Raw genomic sequence first — 27,560 nt, 5'->3', positions numbered from 1 at the left:
GCTTTTAAAGGAAGATATTTAACTATGTAAGGATTTATAACTATGAGGGTGCTTAAAATTCAGGGTTCCTTTAGGATTATTTATCCAAGTGTTATCTTGGTATTGACAACTGTGGCTCTTTGGGGTTGAAATGACAGAACCCCAACTCAAACAAGATTCAGCAAAAAAGAATAAACAACCCACAACTCCTACACCTACAAGGGATAGTGGGTAGCTCCACATGTTAAGGCAGCACCGTCGGAACCAGGGACATCAAACTCCTGAGAATCTTTCTCTATTCATCACTTTCTTGGCTCAGCTACTTCGGCAGAATGGGGGAGACGCCTCAGGCTTCCAGCCATGTCATCCCAGTTTAGCACTATCAGCAGAAAGACGACTTCATTCTCTCGAGGTTTCTATAGCAAAAAGGACCCTCGTGGGCCTTGTTTAGATCGTTTGCCCACCCCTGGACCAATTACTGCTGCTGGGTTATGGTTTATTTGTTTATTTGTTTATAAAGGTTGGGTTATGGTTTACTGCACTGATCCAATCTGGGTCATCCGTATGAACAAGGAGCCAGAATTAAGAAGCGCAAGAGGAACCACATGCAATGTGATAAAAGGAGAGAGTGCTACCTAAAATGGGATAGGAAAATGAACTGGACTGAAAACTATCTCACCTTGGTCCTTTCAGCCTTGAGGTAGAGGTCTCAGGAGCTTCGGTGCTGATGAGGGGCTTGCAGGCCTGTGGGGGCTGGTTTGCACAACCCTGAGCTGGGCGCTCCTTGGCTTCTGGGCTGCGCTGGCTTTAGTATTTGCCTGCCTTCTTCAGGTTCTTTCTTCTTAAGCTTTAGAAACTAAACACATGTTCACTTTATCGGTTTATTGTGGGAAACAACATGATGCCATGGAAAGAGAACAATGTGAAGCCAGACAGCCCCCAGATCCTTGCTCCAGCGTTTACTAGCCTTGAGACCTTTGGCAAATTACTTATGCTCAACGAATCTTAGTTTCACCATCTATAAGGTAAAGTTGCCCACTCCCTTACAAGGTTGCTGGGAAAGACAGGGAATGTATTTAAAGTACAGTGGCTGCTCACTATAGATGTTCAGTTGTTATTGAAGGGAAGGTGCCATAACCTATGAGCAACCTTCAAGGGCTGGGATCGTGTCTAATGCTTGAGGTTCTAGACCAAGGGCTGTGAGGATGAAAGAACAAGGCCCCAGCCCTCATGGGACTTAGAATTTAGTAAGGGAGAAAGTAAAAGTGCCAGAAGAGGTAATATAAGAAAAAAGTGCTGAGACTTCAAAGGAGAAAGGAATTACCGTGTGCCAGGAACTTTACCCATATTCCCCATCTAGGGCACCTTGTGTTGCCATTTAACAGATTTAAGCACCAATTACTGTGGCAGAAAAATAGCTCTAACTGCCCAACTTTTGTAATGTATTGAAAAAAGAATATTTAGGGCATTCTGACAAGACATGTACTATATAATACATGCATGATGCCTGGCAGCCCTATCTACATCCCTCACAACAATCCTATGTATTTATATAAATAAATCCCATTTATTATCTCCACTGTGCAATTGAGGAGATAGATTCAGAGATGTTGAGTGACTTATCCAAGGCTACAGACAGAATTGTCAGAACTGGGAACCAAGCTCCAATATGGCTCTAAAACTGGAATCTTTACATTACACCGTTCACTCTTCTCAATTCTCAATGACAATGGAAGATTTAGGTTCGAATTCCAGTTCGACCTCTAAATGTATGCCTGGCTCTAGGCCAGTTTCTCCTTCTGCACTTCTGTGCTTCCTCTACAAATAAGCTGACCAAATAGCTAGGTTTCTGTTCAGTTCTCTAGAGTTCTGAGAACTACCCAGGCAGTGATTCTCAAAGTGTGGTCCCTGGACCATCAGCAACATCACCTGCGAACTTGTTAAGAAAGTATATTCGTGGCTATGCAGCATGTACTGAATCACACTCTGGGGGTGGTCCAGAAATCTCTTAACAAGCTCTCCAGGAGACCCTAATTCAGCATTCTAAGGAATGCTGGTATTGGGATACCTTTTTTCCTCCTCAACAAATCTATGACTCTCAATGCATCTCTTCTGAAGCTTTTAAGGCATCTTAGAAACTTGATATTTACATGACAGCATGGGACTAAAAACGTCTAGTCTTGCTTCCAAATACTTCATTAAACTTCACTCCTTTCTCCAAAGGGTCTAAAGTTACAATCCCTGTCAGTACCATTAATATCCCACCTGAGCCTTCTACTAGATGCTATTTTTAGGTCGGAAGAACCTCCCTCTTCAGGGACTTTCACCCTTTATCCCTCCATCCCTCGCTTTCCCTTTAATCATTCAATACTCTATCCATCTTGTCCCAGACTTATTTAAACAATGCCCACTACTCTCTTAACTCCATAGCCCACAAACATCTCTAATTTTCTCTACTCTGTCCACAAAATGCAAAATGATCCTAGGATCCTATGGAACCTCACTGACTTCAGTTTGAATATGGCAACATTTAAAAGGGGTGGAACTGAAGTTGACCCATTATGAACTAGTTTGCTAAAGGCACTAAAGTGGAAGTGTATTCCACCTAGTAGAACTTTCAAGTCTCCTTAAGTACTTTAAAAATTATTGTTTACTAATTAAAAATTATTTTAGTATGTTAATCCAAGTCCCCAAAAGACATTTTATTAACTCTAAAACACTATCATTTTTTTCAAACATTTAATTCACATATGCCATGTCCACATATAAATTAGTAAGATTTTACTACAAATTCGTAATGACTTCTTTGCACCATTACTGCCTATATATTTTAACTTTAACAGCAACAACAACAAAAACCCTTCTCTAAAGCCTACGGACAATGAGAAGATAGAGCAATTGTCATAGTATACGGAAGTCTTCTATTGGTGATGAAATATACAACCCTCTCCCCTCACTAAAGAGTACAGCCTGAAACAGAAATAGAACAAGTTAAAGATAATGCAAGACGACATGAAGTTTTAAGACAACTAAAACTAAATGTCGGTCCAAAGTTGTTAAACTCACCACCAACTGGTGATAACTGGCTACATCAGAATCACCTTGGGGAAATTTTGAAAAGAGACAAATTTTCAATTTCAGAATTGTTCAGGGTAGGACCAGAATTAGTCTCAGATGTTTCTAGCAGACAACAAATATAAGAACTATTGGCTCAGGGAAAAGATCCACTTTAAAATTAATCAGAGCACCATAGCACAAGCCAATGTAAAAATACGCATGAGATGAGGACCCAATTCAGTAGCTCTTCACCCAGTCAGTGAAGCTGACGTAAACACTCTACACGGGACTACACAGATAGCTGGAGCAGGATGGAAAGGAGGTCACTCATTACAGCAACTGTTGGCAGTGTTCTACCATCTCATTTCCCTGGTCCCCTAAGTAGGTTCTCAATGGATGACTTACTGACTTTTCCAACAATTAGACTGCATGGAACCATAGCAGTGAGGATGCGTGCTGCTTCTACCAAGTCCACAAGGCCCCAAACATTGGTGACACCAGTGTATCTATATAGTATTGAGACAAAAATACCAAGAAGTAATTATATAAGACACACCGATAGTTTCGGGGGGGAGGGCGGGGGGAAGGTATCATTGATTAATGCTGATCCTGAACCGCTAAAGGGCTGCAATGCACAATTTGAAAAGTAGACTCACTTCAATACTTCCCTTCATAGGTAAGAAAACACAATTCTGTAGATACACCATTTCACCATCTCAATTAAATCTTTGGTGTGACCTTTCATGTAACAAATTCCCGCCATGAAATCTCTCCACAGTATGACCTCAAATGACTTCCAAGCTCTGCATTCCCTTACTGCAGGCTGGCTTCCACCAAAGGACCTAGAACAAGGCCACCAAACCTCTCAACTTATAAGCCCTGTTGCCAAAGAAAGTGACCCATCCTTTCTCCTCAAGTGCAAAAATTCTAAGACAACAAGATTAGGTAGATCACCCATTACATGTTCAATCAACTGGATCAGTCACACAAGAATGCCCATTCTAGCCATAGGTAACCAGGAGGAAAAATAGAGTATATGGGCAGACAATGGATAGATGTACACTAAAAATGATAAAACTATTTTCAGAGACATTTCTCTTGGCTATAACAAATAAATTAGCCTGCTTATGGGTAAAAGTCACAATGAGCAGCATTATTAATTAAACAATTCCCAAAGCTAGTGATTTTAGCTAAATAATTTTACATTAGAACCTTCTAAGAAGGCTGCTAATAAACTAAACTATGTCAAAATTTACAAACCGAGCTTTATAGTCAGGCTTGAAAGTCAAGATAAGCAACTCCTTCATATAGTTATTACCTCTGACCAAGGCACAAGAATTCACTCAGACTTTCAAAATAACTTTCATAACCTACTTAAAAATAGGATAGCTCATAAATTTTCTAAACTGTTCTTCCCTGCTGTGGACAGCCCTTAATCTCTGACTGTAAAACTTAGCAAACTTTGGCATACGCTAATGTGAGTTTTATAAGTCACTAAAAACGTCTCTAAATTAAGCATCAGTTCTCAAATCTGGATAGTTTTCTCATCTGAATGCCTAAACATTTAGGTCACGAATTGAAATACCAGTAGAAAAATATTCATCCTTGGGCAGGTTGTAGAGTTACCACATGGCAAGAAACTGACAAGAAAATTTAAACATTCAGAGCATAAAAATACTTCAAAGCATTATGAATTTTCAACTTAGCACACTTTCCTAAAGTTTAGTATTTCCAACTACAGGAAAAGCAGACTGCTGTAGGGTTTTAGATGATTTAAGCTAACTCAAATTTTTCCCAATTCCTGACATCAATACTAGATTTATATAGTTTTATTATAGTAACAAATAGTTGTTACGGTGGGATCTACAAACATATACAGAATTATTATATTTAAATTCATATGGAACAGTATTTACATTTTTAAGTTACACTTTTGAAATCAGAAGATGAGGCACAGCTTAAATTTTACAACAAAGAAAAGAAAAATACACAAGACAAAAACAGTTAACAGTAAAAATACAGCTATCTGTTCTCGACACAACACATGGAAACTCTGTCAGAAAGCTACATCTTCTTAATTTGATTGTCCAAATCATTAAAGTATGGATGATTCAGTGCCATTTTGCCAGAAATTCGTTTGGCAGGATCATAGACTAACATTTTCTGTAGCAGATCCAAGCCATTCTCATCCAAGTTTTTGACATGGGATGCTAAGCTTCCTGGTTTCCACTTGGGAAATGTATTCTTATAGTCCTGTAAAGATTCCACTTCTGGCCACACTTCATTATTGGGAGTACCCAAAGCTCTGAAAATTCTGAAGAGTTGATCGATTTCTGAATCCCCATGGAAAAGTGGTTTCTTAGTTGCTAATTCAGCAAATATGGTACCTATACTCCAAATGTCAACTGGATTCTGTGGGAGGAAAAAGATTTTTTAAAAGGTTATTTAAGAAATAAACCATTTAACAAAATCTCCAAAAAGCCTTACTTTTCTACCAATAAGCCATAAGCTAATAATTTTAATGAAAAACTACTAAATGAACATTTCTGTTAGTTTAATACCAAACCACATAAATGTCTTACTTCACCCCCTAGCTCTAAATAATCTATTCCTTAAATCAGAGATATCTTGATAACCTCTTTTTGCTATAAATTATGGTTTAAGACACAAGCATTCAGATACCTTTAAAACCAAGGCATAAATTTAAGAAAGATTATCTAGTTAATTATATTTACTTTGAGAACTAAATGGCCCTCTGAGTTATTTACAGCATTCCTGAAGTGGTGGCAATTAACTATAGAGGTTTCTAATGTAGCTTCCAGCAAGTTCCAAATAAAAACAAAACCAGAGTGCAATGTGTTATAAACATAGTTTAAATGAGTCACTAAATGAATTATGGTCAGACAACCTAGTATTAAAGTTTATTTACACATTAACAGAAAAGGCTGAATAAAGTTAAAATTTATCTTGAAGAAATATTATTAATCTTAAAGAAAACTAAATCAATAAGCAGACCCAGAGATACTTTTACTATCTAGTTACCATCTGAGCTCTTATTATATAGCTAGCACTCTATTAAGTGCTTTGTACGTTTCATGTTACTTAATCCTCACAAAAAAAAGGTAGGAATTAGTCCCACTTTACAAATAAGAACTTTGAGGCTCAAAGAGGTTAAGGAACCTGCCCAAGTTCATAGAGTTTAAGAGTGATCAAGCTGAAATTTGAAACCAAGACTGGCCTATGATTTACAGCAATGACTGTCAACTTGGTGAGACTCTGCCCCTCAGGGGCCATGTGGCAATGTGTGGAGACAACTGGGAGGAATGTGTTAATGGCATCTACAGGACAGAGAACTGGGATGCTGTTAAATATCTGACAATGTACAGGACAGCCTCCAGCAGCAAAGAATGAGCCAGTCCAAGATGTCAATACTGGCTAGACTAAGGAACCATGATTGACAGTATGATTTTCATTTCATTAACTAAAGTGAAATTCTTCATGTTCAAGAATCACAGAAGTTAAAAAGACAGACTGGGCCAGGAATATAGAAGGCCTTTTACATCATATCATCAATATTAATGTACAAAATATCTGAGTGGCAGTAAAGGATCTTGGACTGCACTTGTAAGCATGTGGGAACTCTAAGCTGAATTTGGTGGCATAATTTACAAATTGTGAAGCGGCCCAAAGATCAGTTAGAACATGTGTATGATGATATAGCAGTATATTTTTTCCTTTGTTTAGTAACCTGTCAAAATCGTTTTTTTTTTTTTTTTTGCAATCACATTACCTGAGATTCATAAAAACTAGTCCCTTCTAAAATCCCAGTATTGGACTTCCCTGGTGGTGCAGTGGCTAAGAATCTGCCTGCCAATGCAGGGGACACAGGTTCAATCCCTGGTCCAGGAAGATCCCACATGCCGCGGAGCAACTAAGCCCGTGTCCCACAACTACTGAGCCTGCGCTCTAGAGCCCGCGAGCCACAACTACTGAGCCTGTGCACCACAGCTACTGAAGCCCGTGCGCCTAGAGCCCGTGCTCTGCAGCAAGAGAAGCCACCGCAATGAGAAGCCCGCACACCGCAATGAAAAGTAACTCCCGCTCACCGCAACTAGAGAAAGCCCGCGTGCAGCAACGAAGACACAATGCAGCCAAATAATAAATAAAAATAAATTTAAAAATAAGTTTAAAAAGAAAAGAAAAGAAAATCTCAGTATTTAAATACTGTTCTAAAACAAATTTCCTGAGGCAGGTCTAGGACAATTTTTTATCCTAACAAATTTTTTTTTTGTCTTGTTTTTAAAGAACACAACTGTTTAGTTGGGAACAGCAACGTAATAGAGCGGAAAGGTTATAAGAACTACATTCGTCCTTCTGCTAACCTGTCTGATGTGGAAACGAGGCAAAATGAGAAATGGGAATTCATGCAGTAAAGACTTTAAAAACTAAAACAACTGTGTCTAAACTAAAAAGCAATAAATACTGAGACAAAAAAGCTGGAGAGGAAGGCCACTCCAAGTCCTCAACCTAAAGGTTTATTAACCTCATCCTCTCGTTCAGAGTATCTACAGCTACCTGTCAGATTAAAAACAAGTGAACAAGGGCTTCCCTCGTGGCGCAGTGGTTAAGAATCCGCCTGCCAATTTAGGGGACACGGGTTCAAGCCCTGGTCCGGGAAGATCTCACATGCCGTGGAACAACTAAGCCCGTGTGCCACAACTACTGAGCCTGCACTCTAGAGCTCGCGAGCCACTACTGAAGCCCGTGCGCCTAGAGCCCGTGCTCTGCAACAAGAGAATCCACCACAATGAGAAGCCCGCACACCGCAACAAAGAGTAGCCCCCGCTCGCCACAACTAAAGAAAGCCCGCGCGCAGCAACGAAGACCCAACGCAGCCAAATAAATAAATTTATAGATATAAAAAAGTGAACAAATGCCAAATCCTCCTCTCAAAACCACTAGTGTTTTTCGTATCTAAAATGGAGCTAGTAATGTGCTCGCTTCAGCAATAAACATAACAGACATAATAGTTATGTGCCTGGCTCAGTATACGGTGGTTTTCTTCCTATTTCCTACGTGAAATAAAGAATTAAGTACATTCAGAATCATGCACAGTGTTAAAGTCAATATAAAGGGCATTCCTTACCGAGAGCAGATCCAAGCCATTCTCATCCAAGTTTTTGACATGGGATGCTAAGCTTCCTGGTTTCCACTTGGGAAATGTATTCTTATAGTCCTGTAAAGATTCCACTTCTGGCCACACTTCATTATTGGGAGTACCCAAAGCTCTAAAAAGCCACAGCAAAACAAAAACTTATGGTTAAAGTATAAACATAACTCTTGTTATATACATGTTAATTTAAAAGTTCTTTGTACCTCAAGTGTAAAACAAAAATACCTGAAAATTCTGAAGAGTTGATCGATTTCTGAATCCCCATGGAAAAGCGGTTTCTTAGTTGCTAATTCAGCAAATATGGTACCTATACTCCAAATGTCAACTGGAGTTGAGTAGCGAGCTGACCCCAGCAATACTTCTGGAGATCTATACCAGAGTGTTACTACCTATTACAAAGAAAATATCTTACTTGGAATAAATGTGGCATGTTAAATTACCTAAATGTAAACATTTCTATTTCATTAGGACTGTCCTTTAGAATGCTGCTTGACTGCCTCTGATAATAGTGTTTAAAAGTCAATTAACTATATACAATACTAAATGTTACATAAATAATGAAGTATTTCTAAGTTATATTCATTAGGGGGGAAAAGAAAAAAGCATACCAAGTCTTTTCAAATCATTAAAATGTGAGGATCAAAATAAGATAGCCTTCACTTACAAAAAAAAAAAAAAGCCCAATGATAATGGATTTGGGGTTGACACTGTACAAGTGCATGTACCGATTACATGCTAAAATCACAACTAAGTCAAACAGCAGTTTATTAGTGGTCTAGCACCAATCTACTATTTGAGCATATCTAATTTATCACATTGGAGGTCAGTGGCATATGTTTAAGCCAATGGAAACCAAATAATCTTTATCTATAGAGCCACGGGAGAAATGAGAAAAAGGAATAATTAAAAGAAGCCAAGACATCTGACCAGATCAGCACTGTCATTAAGTTTTGATCTGGAGGAAGTCTTTGGGCAGAAGGGTAGACAACTCCACAGAAGACACGGTTTCCCAATAATCCTTAACTATGTGAGTCAACATTCCCTTTCCCTCCAGAAATAGCAAACAAAATGCCAAGTCATCAATATAACACAGACAAAACTTGGTTATATTTAGAAGCTTCTAAATGCATCTGAAACAGTAGCATTTAAGCAACAAACCCTGTCTTTTAACCAATCTTATTGTTTGAAGAGAGGATCCAATCAAGAGACAGAAACCTCATAGTAATTTGAATGGCGAAAGTTTACTGTAAAGGATTAGTAACTATAACAGAGGATTGGAAGATTCAGAGATTGACTAGTAAGAATAACGACTCCTTCCTGTAATGCCTCTCCAGCACCCTCTACTGTCAAAGCGTAACATCACAGCAACTGGCAAAAGAAAAACACTCAAAAGGTGCCAGATACATTTTCACATAGCAGGCAATGAAGGATGACTTTGGAGCAGAGAGGCAATAAACTGATACTGGCACAGAGTGGAAATCTTTCTGATTGAGTATTTCTTTCTTGACTTAAAGAATATAGAAAACAATCCAGCAATCACACTTAACAAAAGCACCAAAAAACATACCTCATGTGTATATACTCTAATAGGTATTCCAAAAGCTCTGGCAAGGCCAAAATCTGCCAGTTTAATTGTTCCTTTATCATCAATCAATAGATTTTGAGGTTTTAAGTCTCTGTGTAGAACTCTTCTAGAGTGACAAAACACAATCCCTTGTAGGATTTGGTACAAATAACTCTGGAAGAAGGAACCGTAAGTTAGAAACTTAACCATACCATTTAACGATTTTCTAAATAATCTTGGTGGCTTTCTTTCAAAGACATAAGAAATTATAATGTGGAGAAATAAACAATTTACCAAAAAAGTTCTCAGGCCATTTGAGACTAACAGGAAGTATTTGGGGGTGGGAAGCCCATTTCTATAAGGTATCATGTTTGTATACCTATGACAAAGATATTCACCTTACGGGCACATCTTTATGAACTCACTTACTCTTCTTTTATTTATTTTGGTCCCTAATTCTTAAGTCATAAGTTAGTTTTCTATATAGAAATTTTCTTAAACTTTTGTTTTATATAATTATAGCAACTCTATTTCTACCTTGAATAAGGTTAGTCTTTTCCATTTCAGCCTTTTATCTTTATATATTCATTTCCTCTTTGGAGACATTGGTCACAGACTCCAAAAGAAACAACAAAGAGAGTATTATGACTGTGTATTTAAAGAGATACAATTATCGCAAAATGCTGTTTGGTAAGTTCAGAGAAGTGTTTTATAAGATACTTGTTGCCAAGACAATGTAATTGACATTTGAAGCAACATGGATATTACAGAAATAGAAAATATACATAGTTACAGTACTGACTTATAAAGTTCAAAATTATAAAATACATAAAATCAATCAGTTGGAACAACTGGCTAGCCATTTGGAAAAAAATTAAGAAGCCTCGTTCTTACACCAAAATAAACCTTTGATCCATCTAGAATTTAAGACAAAAGTAGGGGGTGGGGGTAATCTACTAGAACTACTAGAAAAACATTGTCATGTATTGTTCTAATACATGTGATCTTTGAGTGAGGAAGACTTAAATAAGACATAAAAAAATCTCAAAGTCCAAAAGTCATGTATAAGATTGTTAAATTATAAAAATTACTAACAGTATACTCCATTAACAAATCAAAAGACAAAAAAAGGAATAAAAGAACTATTATCAACATGTTACCGATAAGAGGCTCTTAGAAACCAGTGAAAAAATATCCTAACAGGATCATCAGTGAAGAATACGTATAGGCTGTTTATAAAATGGCTAAGAAGTGAAAAAATGTTAAATGACATGCAAAATAATATTAGTCTTTTTCACATAATAGATTATTATCAAAAAGATTGATAAAAACAAGTTTCGACAGTGAGGTATTAAAGGAAAATACACACCATGATGTTTAAGAGTATACTGCTCTAATTTTTTAGAGGGCAAATGGCACTCTCTATCAAGATTTTAAGTGTAAATAAACATCTTCAACCCATTGATTCCACCTGTGAGAATCCATCCTATAAAGATGTATATGAAGATATAAAGATATTCACTGCAGCACTGATCATAAGGGCATGAATCACCAAGTTGGAAAACAATTTCAGTGTCCACCAGTGTGGAACTGGTTTACATAACTGTATCAAAAATTAGGAAGACATCTTGAAAAAAATGGAATTGAAGAAAAAATCATAGTGGAGATTTCCCTACGAGGTGATATTACAAGGAATACTCATTACAGTTACATTAAGATATAGATGGATGTCAAAAATAATGTTTCTGAGTAAAAAAAAAAAAAAAAAAAAGAAAGACAGGTAGACCTATGGTCGAATAATGTTTTACACAGAAAAAGGGAAAGTAATGCATATATATATATATAAATATATATATAATCCCATTTTTATAAAAACAGTATATGTATATACACATACAAAGTTGACATATGAGTATCTCTAAGATTACTACTAAAACAATGGCTACACAGGGAGATCAGCTCCGTGCTTTGTGACCACCTAGAGGGTAGGATAGGGAGGGTGGGAGGGAGACACAAGAGGGAGGAGATATGGGGATATATGTATACATATAGCTGATTCACTTTGTAATACAGCAGAAACTAACACAGCAATGTAAAGCAATTATACTCCAATAAAGACTGAGGGGTTTGGTAGAGATGGTGTAAGGATAATTACACATTTAAAATTTAAATGAAATTTAATGTCTAAAATAAATTAACCAAAATATATTCAAAACCAGAATAAAATGAAACCGCCTGCTACCATCACCCTGCCCCAGGCTTTTGCTACTTTGTTTTACACGTACCTGACTGCCAAATAAAGACCAGAATATCCTAGTTTCCAACAATATATGTACTTATTACTTTTATGTTATCGCAGGCACTACTTTTCACTTTACAACTAGAAGCAGTATCTAGTAATAAAATGGGTAACCATTAACAACCTAACCCATAGACTAACTGTGTGGGAGAAAACGAAATATTCTTTTCTTCTTGTTCTACTTTCTAACACTTTTTCCAAGCACATTTTCATGAAACACAGGGACTTCTACAGAGTAAACACTTTACATTCACAGTGGAAAAATACTAATAAAATTTGGTAAGATTCTTACCTTAACAAGTGAAGGATCCATGAACTGACCAGGAGGGATAGAATCCAAGTATTTCTTGAGATCCATGGAAAGGAATTCAAAGATGAGATATAACCTGGAATCCTGCATAAGCACATCTTGAAGACTGAAGAATAAAATAATTATATGAAAATTTAAAACTCTAACATTTTTGACCTCTCAGAAAACAAAACTATTTCTATACATTTCACAGTTGCTGTTACAAAAAGTAGGGCCATAAGAAATTTTACTATACTGTTTTGGGAAAGAAGAGGTGGTAGCTTCCCTAGTTGTGAAAACCGTAGCACTAAACTAGAATTTGAGAAAGGAACCTCAGGGCAGCAATTGAAAATTAAGTCATATTATATTAGGCGCTAACTGGCAAGCGGCTTCTACTCTAGAAGAACGTTTCTAGGTTGACTGCTTGTTGCTCAGAGCTTGTCTTTCCATTGAGGTAAATAATAGAAACAAACCTTAGAGTAGTATCTGACCTTACTAGTTGCTCACTAACTCTAGCCCCAGAAAAATGCAGTTAAATCCTAATTTGGAAAGATGCCAGTCCAAATACTTGGAAAGAAAAACTTTTTCTTCATCTGACCTATCTATCTGTCTCAGGTCTCTGATTAAGGAGTCTTTAAGGATCAGAGCTCTTAGAGTGGGAGCGGTGTCAAAGCTCTGTGAAAAGGACTTCCTTTTCTCCCTTGACCAGTTTACCCTGATTTTCCAGCCCCCACTACTAATCTTTATCACCAAGCTCCTCTAACTCTGTTCCTGCTTTACCAGCCTCTTTTTTTCTATGCCCAGCATTCTCAATGAACAAAAATAGTAGGGTTCTAGTCAGCTCAGCAAAGTTAGACCAGAAATTAAGCAAATATAAGTTTCCACAATGAAATTCACATTTGAAATAGTATGCGGAAAATGATTCAAATTCAGATATTACACCATACCTGACTATATTTGGATGACGAAGTTCTTTTAATAGAGATATTTCCCGAATTGCAGTACTAGGAACTCCTTCCTCTTCACTTTCTAGTCTGATTTTCTTCATGGCTACCACTTGACCTGTAGTTTTGTGTCTACCCTTATACACAACTCCATAGGTACCTTCTCCAATTTTCTCTATTTTGGTATAGTCTTCCATAGTTAATCAATGCGTATGGTAGATCCCGGCTTATTATCCCCCGGCGAAAGCGGCGGCGGCTACCACGTCAGCGGCGCTCTCCCCTAACTTCCAAGCGCCAGCTTTGAAGAGAAGTGCCTCATTCTTCTTTTAATCTTTTTTTTTTAGTCTAACCAAGTTTTTTTTTTAACATCTTTATTGGAGTATAATTGCTTTACAATGGTGTGTTAGTTTCTGCTTTATAACAAAGTGAATCAGTTATACATATACATATGTTCCCATATCTCTTCCCTCTTGCGTCTCCCTCCCTCCCACCCTCCCTATTCCACCCCTCTAGGTGGTCACAAACCATCCAGCTGATCTCCCTGTGCCATGCGGCTGCTTCCCACCAGCTATCCACCCTACGTTTGGCAGTGTATACATGTCCATGCCACTCTCTCACTTCGTCACAGCTTACCCTTCCCCCTCTGCATACAGAAATTAAGCAAATATAAGTTTCCACAATGAAATTCACATTTGAAATAGTATGCGGAAAATGATTCAAATTCAGATATTACACCATACCTGACTATATTTGGATGACGAAGTTCTTTTAATAGAGATATTTCCCGAATTGCAGTACTAGGAACTCCTTCCTCTTCACTTTCTAGTCTGATTTTCTTCATGGCTACCACTTGACCTGTAGTTTTGTGTCTACCCTTATACACAACTCCATAGGTACCTGAAATAGACAAAGTGTCTGCTATGTGACAACCTCCACAAACTAAAAGATTTTTTAAATGATTGAATCCCATAAGGTGTCACATGATAGAAATGTCTGCTGTGGCCAGATAGGAAGCATCTTAGTCATAATTATACCCTCATCACTTCCAAAACAACACTGAAGGTAACTAAAACCTATCATGTCTGTAGTTTAGAGAATTCATATAGTCATCACAGGTTTCCCATACATTTAAATTACCAGTAATTTTCCAGCACATTTTAGAGAAAAAGGATCGTTTGCAGATTGGAATGTATCCCCTGTCAAATATCCTACCTGGCAACAAGGTAGGCATAAAACACAGTATAAAGATCTGGGCTCAGGAAATATTACTAACAGGAGTCACTGTGACACTTTCAGAAAACTTCATATAGAGTGCTTCATACATTTCAAATATATAGTCAACAATCCTCATCTAGAAAAGAATGAGGATAAAATATTTTATTAAATATTTGATCTATTCAAGCTCATATTATCTACTATATAGCAGAAAGCCTCACATCCATTTGGAAGTTGAGAACACTGATTCTGATAAATGGGCTTCAGATAATGAGCAACAATGTCAATATGGACATTGACAGGGATCCTGGAGTGGATCCCACTCAGGAAGATCAGTCATTTGCATAATATAGTCAAATAAATTGTTAATGGTAAATTCAGAACTGTTGTTTTTTTTTTTGCGGTACGCGGGTCTCTCGCTGTTGTGGCCTCTCCCGTCACGGAGCACAGGTTCCGGACGCGCAGGCTCAGCGGCCATGGCTCACAGGCCCAGCCGCTCCGCGGCAGTGGGATCTTCCCAGACCGGGGCACGAACCCGTGTCCCCTGCATCGGCAGGCGGACTCTCAACCACTGCACCACCAGGGAAGCCCTAGATATGCATTTTTAAAAATATATTTATTTATTTGGTTGCGCTGGGTCTTAGTTTTAGCTTGCTGGTTCCTTAGTTGCAGCACGCGGGCTCCTTAGCTGTGGCTTGCAAACTCTCAGTTGAGTCATGCATGTGTGATCTAGTTCCCTGAGCAGGGATCGAACCCAGGCCCCCCGCATTGGGAGCGCAGAGTCTTAACCACTGTGCCACCAGTTAAGTTCCTTGATATGTACTGAATTGAGTTTTAGACATCACAAGTGCTCTGTCTCTCTTCTGACTCTTTTTGAACCATATCACTTCTCAGTGAACTACTGGAATAGAGCTCTAGTTAAACAGAGCACAGTGATTCCACTGGTTAATTACCAAAAATTATTTGTGACATACAAGGTATGCACTCTGAAATGAACTAAGCATTATAAAATTTTTAAATGTTCGATATAGACAAGTTACGGAGACTGAACGGTAAAGAGATAAACCTTTGATCAACAAATGTTTACAGAGTGCCTACTAAATGCCAGTTAAGGTTCCACATCATGGATATAGCTATGTTCTCTACAATCTAAAAAGACATTTCCTTAAGACAGGAAGGAGTTCCAAGACTAATGTAACAACACTCAGATTTTTGTTATTCAGAAGAAACCAGAGAACAACTTTGTAATAATTGAAATAAGAAAAGTCTGGATATATTTAAGAAATGAATTGGGCTGTCAAAAACTCAATGTCAAAGGGGGAAAGTCAGGGGGACAATTCTAAATCAGAAGACATTAAGGAGACATTAACCACCAAATGAAATGCATGACCCTGACTAGAACTTCAGAGTATATATGCAGAAGTATTTAGAAGTAAAGCACATAATTCCACTGCCCTAACACCCTTCCCAACACACCTACAAGATACCAATAGTGTTTTCAAAATACAAATACTGCTTTAAGCATTTAGTATTAGAAGGATGTAAGATTATTGGAAGGGGGCTGTTAGGGAGACATGTCAGAATAATTTCAATTCTCTTGAAATGTGAACATTTTTGTGTTTTATTATGTAGAGAACATATGTATTAATGCACTAATATACTGTTAGATGTACCTGAAAGATTGGATTTTTAAAAATTAATTAGTTAATTAATTTTTTTATTTTTGGCTGCATTGGGTCTTCATTGCTGCGCACAGGCTTTCTCTCTAGTTGGGGCGAGCAGGGGCTACTCTCCGTTGCAGTGCGCGGGCTTCTCATCGCAGTGGCTTCTCTTGCTGCAGAGCACGGGCTCTAGGCGCACAGGCTTCAGTGGTTGCGGCTCGCGGGCTCTAGAGTGCAGGCTCAGTAGTTGTGGCGCTGCGGGCTTAGTTGCTCCACGGCATGTGGGATCATCCCAGACCAGGGCTCGAACCCGTGTCCCCTGCATTGGCAGGTGGATTCTTAACCACTGTGCCACCAGGGAAGTCCCAAAGATTGGATTTTAATGAATATTTACATGTCTTCATCGGTTCCCCTGCATCGGCAGGCGGACGCGCAACCACTGCGCCACCAGGGAAGCCCATTAAATCATTTTTTAAAAATCCTTTTATATTATTAAAACCACTCACCTTCTCCAATTTTCTCTATTTTGGTATAGTCTTCCATAGTTAATCAATGGGTATGGTAGATCCTAAAATGAGAGGAAAAGCTGATTTGATTACATGTCACTAACTCAAAGCGTGCTTTTACATTATTAATGAGATACTATAAGTAAAGCATTTCCCACAGTGCCTAGTGCAGTATTAATTTTCCATGAATATTAGCTATTACATTAAAACAACAGTTAGAAGGGAAAGAACTCAAAGACTCTCCCACCCTTCTGAGCTTCTGAAACACTGGAAATATTTGTATATCCTATACCAGTGTAACATTTAGCCTCTTCCAAATTAACCCTCAAATTCACACATGGACTTACCTATTCTTCCCAAACAAATCCCAGATGTTCTCTTTATGTAACACTTCTAAGGAGCACCAGTGTGTGCCAGAGTTATACCCAAATATTTTAACAAGGTTATTTGAATGAATTTGTACGGGTTTATATTTTTATGAAGATAATTTAAAAAAAATTTTTTTTAAGACATGAGTAGGGAGCTAAAATGCGGTCACACTGCTTACCCATTAGAGGGTTTAAAGCAGAGAAAGTGTTTCAACTTGCTCAAGTGAGTTTTAAACTTTGTCCGGTTGTCAGCAGTCACATAACACAAACATGACAAAAAGTTTCAAGGTACTTTTTGTAAGGTAGGAAAGATCACTAAGCACTCTAAAAGAAAAAGTGCAGTTCCACACATAAAATCTAATTATACCCCACACAAATGTCAAGAACAAAGTAAAAAAACCATATACTTGAATCACAAAGAATGGTGAAAAAAAAAAAAAAAAGAGCTGAAATGACAACCAGATACTCAAGACTTCCTGGTAAGTCTTGGCTGGTAAGTTTGCAATGAAACAATAGCTCCAGCAGCCCAAAGCATCATTTCATAATACATCACCGATGAAACCATATATAAAGGTCACTGAGCCTGAGGTTATATTGACCCTTAAAGTTGTGTTTCTCACATTCTTCTTCAAAATCATTCCAGAAATAAGTAGAGATAAATCTTTTTAAATGAACAAAATTGCACTACCCTGGCCATCTTAAAAATGGTTAATTTTACAAATGACAGTGGATGATTAGAATAATTATCTTTTCTTCAGTATCCAGATGTAATATGCCTAAAGCACAATGAAATTGCTGAGCTCACTTTAAACAAATAATTGAAAACCAACCCAATTTCAAAGCTTACTCTTCCACCCTTTCCTGGTTGTAACTATTTTAAATAAAGGATGCGGTCTCAGCATACCTCTTGAAGGCCCCCTGTACTACCCGTGGCAGGATGTAAAATACCAGCGGCTTAATCCACCCAGAGACCTCCAGGTCTTTAGAGGAAGCAAGATGTGAACATTGGTAACTTTAGTATTAAATAAAAATTGATTAAAGGATTTAAAAACACACGTTTCTAACTCTCGGCATTTCTTAGATTTCCACTTTTTGCCAATTCCATAGGATGTAACCACCACCAAGCATAAAATAAAAACGACGACGACAACAACAATAAAAAATCCAAGTTCTCTAGTGTTCTATGCCTTGGCTAAGTGCTCTTAAAAGCTCTAGGAGGAAAAAAAAAAAAAAAAAAAAAAAAAGCTCTAGGAGGGCTAGGGTCATGGGCACAGAGGTAAGCCAGAGAAGGCCCACAAGGTAGTTCATCCGATCGGTTTTCCGGGACAGCCTGTGATTGGGAACGGGCGCGGGTACCTGGCCCAGGTGCGGTCTTGCTTTCCACCCCCGGAAGCATGGGCAGGACGCACCGCGGACGGGCGGGAGCTGCAGTGCCGAGGGCCGAGCCTGGCACTCCGCAAGCGCTCGGCGTTGTCCAACCAAGGCACGGATTTGGCTTCAATCAGGACCCGAGGGCCTCCTCAGCCACCCGCGTGACCCCAGACTGCAACTCCAAGGCCAGGGCAACCCCAGCCCTGCCGGAGTAACCCCGCCGGGGCTGGGCTCCCACAAGCCTCCCGCTAGAGCCGGCCGGCGTCGCTCTCACGCCCAGGCCCCGGACCCCACGTAAAGGCCCGGCCTGGCCGCACGCAGACACCAGCTGCCCAGACCCCAGCCGCCTAATTATCACCCGGTTCCGTAATACTCCCGCTCCGAGGCCCGCAAGTCGACGCCGGCCCTGCCGAGTCGACGCCCCATAGGCATGACCCTGACCCCGGCAACTCTACCCGGCTTATTATCCCCCGGCGAAAGCGGCGGCGGCTACCACGTCAGCGGCGCTCTCCCCTAACTTCCAAGCGCCAGCTTTGAAGAGAAGTGCGAGCAGTTTCAAACTCACCGCGCTAAAGGGTCCTGGATCCACCAATCAGGTAGCCCGTAGACTTTCAAAGGAGCCAATCAGGGCCCAGCTTCCCTTAGGCTGGGCTTCCCGGGTGGCTAGAGCGCGAAAGGCGGAGGAAACGGCGGCTGGAGAAAAAGCAGGAGGGCGGGCGCCCACTGAGTCTGAGCGCAAGCGCCGTCTTTCATTCCAAGAAAGTGTCGTCTTACTGTTTCTAGTCATCAGAAACCTGCTGTTCGCTCGGGGTTGGTTTTTTTTCCCTCCCAATATTGGCACAATTAAAATTTATTGTACTCAAATAGCTCATCACAAAAGCGATACTACACGTAATCCAAATCCCATTACTTTCACTTCTAATACTTAAAGCTAGTGTATATTTATGTTTTTCTAAATTAATGATCCTCAGGCTGGGCCAAAGGAGCACATTTCGGTTACCTTAAAAAGGAGATAACAGAAAGTTAGGAAAGATGTCCTCAATAATGTAAAGAAAATTTTCCCATATATATAGATACAGAACTTAGATACCTTTTTTTTACATTACACACATATATATATGGCTGTGCTATGTTTTTACCTCACTTTTTATTTTAAATTTTTAATCTATTTAACATTTTATTTAAAAATTAAAAACAAAATTTTTCTTTTTTAAAATTTTAAAATATTCTCACGTCAGAATTTTAAATGTGTTCTTTTGTTTTTTTGGTTTTTTTTTTTGCGGTACACGGGCCTCTCCCGTTGTGGAGCACAGGCTCCGGATGCGCAGGCTCAGCGGCCACGGCTCACGGGCCCAGCTGCTCCGCGGCACGTGGGATCCTCCCGGACCGCGGCACGAACCCGTGTCCCCTGCATCGGCAGGCGGATTCTCAACCACTGCGCCACCAGGGAAGCCCTAAATGTTTTTTGAAAAACAAAAATTTGCACTTCTGCGGGGGAAGAAAAAGAGATCTAAATTACACTTTAAATAATCCAGTATCCCCAAATTCTTTCGTTGCCCTCCACTGTATCCTAAAGAGAGATTACTGCACTTGAACATCATTGTGAAGTCTTTTAAGAAAATAAAAAAGTAAAATAGAACTGGGGATAATAAGAGTCTTTGCACTGACTCTAAGGGACCTAGAACAAGGATTGATTACCGTGACTGCTATAATTAAATATTAGATGACCCAGATTAAGATAAGCAGTGGAACTAGCATATCACATGCATTTAAGTGTTTAATACCTTGTTACACAAGGAGCAGCATCTGTCATCTGGCCGTATATGTGGTACAAACACTCAGCCTTGGCAATTTTGTGCTACTGGGTAACAGAGGCAGAGCATTTGGGATTCAGGGTGGAAGTAGTGGATTGGGAAATCCTGGCCTGAACCTAATAACTTTTAAAACTTATTTTTAAAATCGCAAATTCACATTTTAAATAAAAACCACCCCAGAGAAGTGCTCTAGAGAAGACTCTTCTCTGCTAGTCTAGGATATTATTTTTAACTAATTTTAACAAATAAATATATATATAGCTTTCTCTCTGGGAGGCCTAAGCAAGGGATTCAATTTATATCATCTAGAAACAGCTAGTAATTCATTATATACATTTTACATTCAACATAAAGAAGACCACAAGCTTCCATAGCTCTGACGCTAGATTTTTATTTAAATTTAACTCAGGGGGAATTTCCTGGCGATTCAGTGGTTAGGACTCTGCACTTTCACTACAGTGGACCTGGGTTCAATCCCTGGTCGGGGAACTATGGTCCTGCAAGAGCGGTGGCAAAGCCAAAAAAAAAAATTTAGCAAAAATTTAGCTCCGTTGTCTCTCTTTTTTGTGTCTGTGACTTGTCTTTTTTTGTTTGTTTTTTGTTTTGGCTGTCTTTCTTTTTAAAGTTTCGGGGTTATTGTAAATTCAGGCTATCATCTTAGCAAATACAGTTTATTGTACATTGGGCCAACTTCTATTCAGTGTCACAAAAAATAAGTCAGATACTTTTCCTGCTCTAGGTGTTGGGGGTGGGAGAACACAGCCATTACTTATAATTTGCTTCTGGCACTGAGGTTGTACGTTCTGCTATAAGCCGATATGAAAACATAGAGCAGGAAATTACTAATTCAAGCAGAGGATGTGACATTTGAAGGAACACTGGAGAAGGAATTGTGGCGTGGGCCTTCCACGCAGAGGAAGTTGCATGAGTAAAGCACTGAAGTCTGCCCCAGTAATTCAGGGTGCCTGCATCAGAGGGTGTAGGGCTCTTTAGGTGATAAACAGGGAAGGGAATTTGGAGTCAGAATCTTGAAGAGCCCTGAATACTGTTCTAAGGGGCTGCTCAGGAGACCTACAGCCTTGGCACAATTTCTTAGACCAATTCTGGAAGTGGCGTGGAAAAAAACTAAAGAGGAGAGGATGGAAAGGTATGTGCTCCCCGAAGTTCCATTTTTATATTTTGGCAACTCCATTTAGAAGGGGAAAAAAAAAAGGATCCATTGGCACTGCACCTAAGTTTTGTTTTGTTTTGAGATATGTGTTACTGTGAACTGAATTATGTTTCTCTCCACTACCCCTTCCCTCCCATCCATATGTTGCAGCCTCTGGCTCAGTGTGATGTTATTTAGAGATGGCGCCTTGGGGAAGAAATTAGGTTTAAATAAGACCATGAGGGTGGAGCCCTCACTGTGGGATTAGTGTTCTTCTAAGAAGAGACACCAAAGAGCTTGGTCGCTCTATTTCCTCCACGGGGGGGGGGACACTGCTAGAACGAGGCACCATCTGCAAGCCAGGAAGAGAGCTCTCACCAGATTCTGACCATGCCAACACCTCGATCCAGCCTCCAGAACTGTGTGAAATAAATTTCTGTTTACCCCACCCGACCTATGGTCTTTTGTTATGGCAGCTTGAGCTAAGACAAGTATTTTTTCAGATAAAAATGTTTGAGAAACATGCTTTTAAATACCTAAGATACCCTGGAAGGAGATGCAACAAACTAATAACAATGCGCCTGTGTGGAGTGGAATAGTGCCTGGGGCACAGAGGTGGGAGGGAGCCTTTGGTAGCTTTTGAATTTTGAACCATGTGAGTGTATGGTTCAAAACTCAAAAGCTAGTCACCTTAGTCCAAAAATGAATGAAAGAGTAAATGGATGAATGTATGAAGGAACGCATGTATGAATGAATCTTGCCAAGGCTTTTGCTAATGGATAAAATTCATAGAAGTTTCCAGAAAAAAGGTATCCAAAAGGAAAAGACTGCTCCTTTACATTAATTCAGAAAGTAAAACAGTGGAAAAAAGCAAGACACATAGTTTCAAGACCTTTTAATCACAACTGAAAACACTGAACTCTCATGGCTCTTCCTCAGTTAGACATTTCTCTGATTGCAAAATAATGGGGTTTTTTAATAAATGTTTCAAACAATTCCATAATAAAAGTGTGTCACATACCATACAGAGTGAAGTAAGTCAGAAAGAGAAAAACAAATATCGTATATTAACGCATATATGTGGAACCTAGAAAAATGGTACCGATGAACCTGTTTGCAGGGCAGAAACAGACACAGATGCAGAGAACAAACGTATAGACACCAAGGGGGGAAAGTGGCGGGAGACGGGCGGTGGTGTGCTGAATTGGGCGATTGGGATTGACATGTATACACTGATGTGGATAAAATGGAAAACTAATAAGAACCTGCTGTAAAAAAAATAAACTAAAAAAAAAAAAGGTGTGTCACATACAATCTCCGTGCCTCCACCTTCATTTCCTCAACAAAAGACAGACAGGGGGCTTCCCTGGTGGCGCAGTGGTTGAGAGTCCGCCTGCCGATGCAGGGGACAGGGGTTCGTGCCCCGGTCTGGGAAGATCCCACAAGCCACGGAGCGGCTGGGCCTGTGAGCCATGCCCGCTGGGCCTGCGTGCCCGGAGCCTGTGCTCCGCAACGGGAGAGGCCACAACAGTGAGAGGCCCGCGGACCGCAAAAAAAAACAACAACAACAAATGAGACAGAGCGATCACTGCTAACATTTTGGTACTTTATTTTTACAAATTTCCCTCACCTATTTCACTCATCCTCCTACCCCCCTCCCCTCTGGCAACCACCTGCTTGTTCTCTGTATTTATGACTCTTTCTGCTTTGTTATATTTGTTCATTTGCTTTTTAGATTTTACATATAACTGAAATTGTACAGTGTTTGTCTTTCTCTGTCTGACTTATTTCACTTAGCATAATACCCTCTAGGTCCATCCATGTTGTCGCAAATAGCAAGATTTTATTTTTTATGCCTAATATTCCATTGTACACATTACCACATCTTCTTTATCCATTCATTTCAGGATGGGCACTTAGGTTACTTCCATATCTTGCCTATTTTGAATAATGCTGCAATGAACATAGGGGTGCATATATTTTTTCGAATGCAAGATTTTATTTTTTATGCCTAATATTCCATTGTACACATTACCACATCTTCTCTATCCATTCATTTCAGGATGGGCACTTAGGTTACTTCCATATCTTGCCTATTTTGAATAATGCTGCAATGAACATAGGGGTGCATATATTTTTTCGAATTAGTGTTTTTGTTTTCTTTGGAAACATACCCAGAAGTGGAATTGCTGGATCATATGGTAGTTCTATTTTTAATTTTTTGAGGACCCTCCATAAACGTTTTCCTGAGTAACTGCCCCAATTTACATTCCTACCAACCGTGCAAGAGGGTTGCCTTTTCTCCACATCCTCACCAAGACGTGTTATTTGTTGTCATTTTGATAATATTCTTTCTGATACCTCACTGTGGTTTTGATTTGCATTTCCCTGATGACTAGTGACGTGGAGCATCTTTTCACGTGCCTGTTGTCCATCTGTAGGTCTTCTTTGGAAGGATGTCTATTCGGGTCCTCTGCCCATTTTTCAATGGCATTGTTTTTTGTTTTCGGGGTTTTTTGTTTGTTTGTTTTGTTTTGCGGTATGCGGGCCTCTCACTGTTGTGGCCTCTCCCTTTGCGGAGCACAGGCTCCGGACGCGCAGGCTCAGCGGCCATGGCTCACGGACCCAGCCGCTCCGCGGCATGTGGGATCTTCCCGGACCGGGGCACGAACCCGTGTACCCTGCATCGGCAGGCGGATTCTCAACCACTGCGCCACCAGGGAAGCCCTCGGGGTTTTTTTAAATCAAGTTTCTTTCACATATGAGCTGTTTGTACTAATACTCTGAGTTTATGCCCTACAAACACTGCAATTGTGGAAGATTCTAATTTACATGATTCTAAATATTCCAGATCCCAGAAACTGTCTGATGCATTTATAATTGTTCATGCTGTGTTAACGAGTGTGTTCCTAGTACAAGAAAAGTTCATTTTAGAGGAGGTAATGATATACTACAGTATCAAAAACTCTCTCTTTCACTGCTTCCACCATATCCTTAAGAGAGATTTCTGCACTTGAACATCATTCTTAAGTCTTAAGAAAATAAAAGGGTGAAACAGAACTGAGGATAATAAGAGTCATCTGGTAAGGTTTTCTCTTTGCACTGATGGGACATGTAGATATAACTTTACGCATCTGATAATTGGAAGAAGTTTCCACAGATTAGCTTTTCCCCTATTACCCACTACCCATTTATTTCCAGTTCAGATAACATCTCTTGCCCTCTATCTTCATTCCAGATGCCTGGGGAGTGAGCCGAATGGACGGAAGGCGTTGTCCGGGAAGCTTTTCTTACATTAGGACAGCTGGGAGTAACTTGGAAGTGTTAGATACCACTCATCCTAAACTCAGTCTATCCTTAATTCAATGTCTCCTGAGCTGAATCTCAGCAGTGTTCATGGTCCTGCCAGTGTCACTGGACAGGTGGAGAAGTGTGACTGACTGGAAGTTGAAGTGGAAAGAAACAGCAGCCGTAACAAACTGTGTTCAAAATATCTTATTTTATACATTTTACAAAGACATGACCCTGTGAACCCCTCTCTCAGAGCCCTGGAAGGGGCCTGTGCAAAGACAGGATCCTGATATGTAAGTTTCATGAGGTTCATGGTGAATTTAACTCTGAAATTGGCAGACAACTTCATACGTATTTGGAGCCAGGAGAAATGATCAAGGCTGTTGTTTTAGCTGAATATCTGAGACACTTTTTTTTTTTTTTTTTTTTTTTTTTTTTTTTTTTTTTTTTTGCGGTACTGGGGCCTCTCACCGCTGTGGCCTCTCCTGTTGCGGAGCACAGGCTCCGGACGCGCAGGCTCAGCGGCCATGGCTCACGGACCCAGCCGCTCCGCGGCATGTGGGATCTTCCTGGACCGGGGCACGAACCCGTGTCCCCTGCATCGGCAGGCGGACTCTCAACCACTGCGCCACCAGGGAAGCCCCTGAGATACTTTTGATGGTGTTTTATGAATTCCTAATGTCCTTTAAATTTCACAATACTGCTTATGCCTAAGATAGGCCCTTCTACCGGAACTAAAAATTTAGAGTGACAAGTAATTCTTTAAATAGTTATGTTTGAAAAGTCACCTCAATAAACCAGGGTAATGGATTATGATTAGATCTTTTATCAGTAAGTTAAGGAATTAATGTAAAAGTCCATTTTCTAATGGTGTTAAACAGATGAGGTTCTATTTTAACTCAATAAACTGTCATCTGGAACGATACAGGCCTGAGATTTCACGTTATGAAATATTCTGCTTCATGTGAAATGCTTACTATAATTGACAAATTCCAAAGAGCGAAGTTACGGTTACCCCTTCTTACTGCTAAAATGATACGGAAACATAATTTACTCTATCTTTAAAAAACAAGACAGGCACTTCAGAGCCTGTAGCACCCGAGGGCCTCCCCCACGAACATCAGTTGTCTGACTCTTGGCTGTGCGTCAGTTTATACCTGATGTGAGAGTGAAGTACGACAGCAAATTAAACTCTATCGGCTCCACTCACCAAATATTTGAGTTTCTTCTGTTTGCCTGGAATTATTTGGTGGCTACTAAAGATACAAAGATGGATTAGATATCTGTTCTTATTGAGCTTGACAGGAGGGGCCGAGATAAGAAAAAAGCACCAAATGATTATACTTTTATGCTAATTAATTAAATACTCTCCTTCCGCTGGTACTTTGAGCCAAGTACTGAGGGAATACAAAGTAAAGTGATTTACATTCGAATAAGGCAAAAAGAGAAAGATATCCACTGTTTCAATAACATTTGATAACTTTAGGAAGGCCTTATTGTGTCCCAAGCACTAGCTTACATAATGGACATACAATCAAGAATCAAATGCAAGCCCCCAAACTTCAGTCTCCAGATGGGGAAACATATAAAATGAAAAAATTTCAAAGAGGAAAAGTAGAGCTTTTTATTCAACAAGACGAAACAAAAACTTTTTCCTACCCCAGGAATCAGTTTTGATTTCTTCCACAGGCAATCCCAAACCAAACATCCAAAATGAAAAGTAGGAGGAAAGCCATTCAAGAGACACTGTCCTGACCGAGAGACCTTCTGGAATGGCTGTGCCGTCACAGTTAAAAGCTCAGGGTCCCAATGTCCATAGCAGCATTATTCACAACAGGCAAGACACGGAAGCAACCTAAATGTCCACCGATAGATGAATGGCTGGAGAAGACGTGGAATATATATACAATGGAACATTACTCAGTCATAAAAAGAGAATAAAATAATGCCATTTGCAGCAACATGGATGCACCTAGAGATTATCATACTAAGTGAAGTAAGTCCAATGAAGACAACTATCATATGATATCACTCATAGGTGTAATCTATCAAAAGATACAAATGAACTTATTTATAAGACAGAAATAGACTCACAGACATAGAAAACAAACTTATGGTTACCAACAGAGAGAGCAGGGGTGGTGGGGGGGGAAAAATGAGGAGCTGGAGCTTAACATATACTCACTACTATATACAAAATAGGTAAGCAACAAGGACCTACAGTACAGCATAGGGAACTATACTCAATATCTTGTAATAATCTATAATGGAAAAGAATCTAAAATGTAAAAGATATGTATATGTATAACTGAATCACTTTGCTGTACATTTGAAACTAACACAACTTTGTAAATTAACGATACTTCTATTAAAAAAAAAAGCTCAGGGTCCAAAGGTCACCTGGGCTGAAATCCTTTTAAATCCTGACTCCTTCCCTTAACTTCTCTGTGGCTTTGGACAAGTCACTTCAATTCTCTGTGCCTCATTTACTCAAATGATGAGAGTAATAGTACCCAGTTGTGTCATTTTGAGCATGAAATGAGATAATCCATGAAATGTCTAGTTAGATCAACGCCTCGCCCACAGTAAGGACTTCACACATAGGATTTTCCTTGATTGTATCGATCACTGTCTCTCCCAAAATTAGCTCTCGAGGTAGATACTGGAACAGAGACGCGAGTAAATTGCTATGGGGTCACAGGGAAAAAAACAAACTGGGTGAGGCAGATCAGGCTTCATTAAATGACATGACCCTTGCATTGGGTTGGGAAGAAAAGCTGATGTCAGTTTAAATGGGAACTGAAGGGGAGGTGCCTGCAGAGAACATCCAGGCAAAGGGAACAGCATATGCAATAGACGGCATAGTGTCAGAGGTACCC

The 27,560-nt window shown here is 39.5% G+C and overlaps 1 protein-coding gene and 1 long non-coding RNA gene across 4 annotated transcripts; both read right to left on the bottom strand.

Moving 5' to 3' along the window:
* Window positions 1-605: 605 nt before the first annotated feature.
* Window positions 606-13,613, bottom strand: CDK1 (cyclin dependent kinase 1). Of its 2 annotated transcripts, XM_024115667.2 has the most exons (6): window positions 13,309-13,613; window positions 12,365-12,488; window positions 9,777-9,947; window positions 8,435-8,598; window positions 8,183-8,324; window positions 606-835 (listed from the first exon to the last, which is right to left on the bottom strand). In XM_024115667.2, exons 1-6 carry the CDS (start codon window positions 13,500-13,502, stop codon window positions 689-691), a joined length of 942 nt encoding a protein of 313 aa, XP_023971435.1. In that variant the 5' UTR covers window positions 13,503-13,613; the 3' UTR covers window positions 606-688. The 2 variants fall into 2 exon arrangements, with proteins under 2 accessions (XP_023971435.1, XP_054936936.1); XM_055080961.1 differs by lacking the exon at window positions 8,183-8,324 and having other exon boundaries at window positions 606-5,423; window positions 8,517-8,598.
* A 438-nt stretch (window positions 13,614-14,051) lies between these two features.
* LOC112062122 (uncharacterized) lies at window positions 14,052-18,961 on the bottom strand. 2 transcript variants are annotated; one of them, XR_002890565.2, is made up of 3 exons: window positions 18,882-18,961; window positions 16,688-16,749; window positions 14,052-14,202 (listed from the first exon to the last, which is right to left on the bottom strand). It is a non-coding gene; the product is annotated as an uncharacterized lncRNA (long non-coding RNA). The 2 variants fall into 2 exon arrangements; XR_008616141.1 differs by lacking the exon at window positions 18,882-18,961 and adding an exon at window positions 18,412-18,802.
* Between the last annotated feature and the right edge of the window lie 8,599 nt (window positions 18,962-27,560).

Source organism: Physeter macrocephalus, chromosome 20 (genome assembly GCF_002837175.3).
Source record: "Physeter macrocephalus isolate SW-GA chromosome 20, ASM283717v5, whole genome shotgun sequence".
NCBI classification, from domain to species: Eukaryota; Metazoa; Chordata; class Mammalia; order Artiodactyla; family Physeteridae; genus Physeter; species Physeter macrocephalus.
The sequence above is the reverse complement of the archived record's forward strand: the minus strand, read 5'-3'. Positions and strand labels throughout refer to the sequence as shown.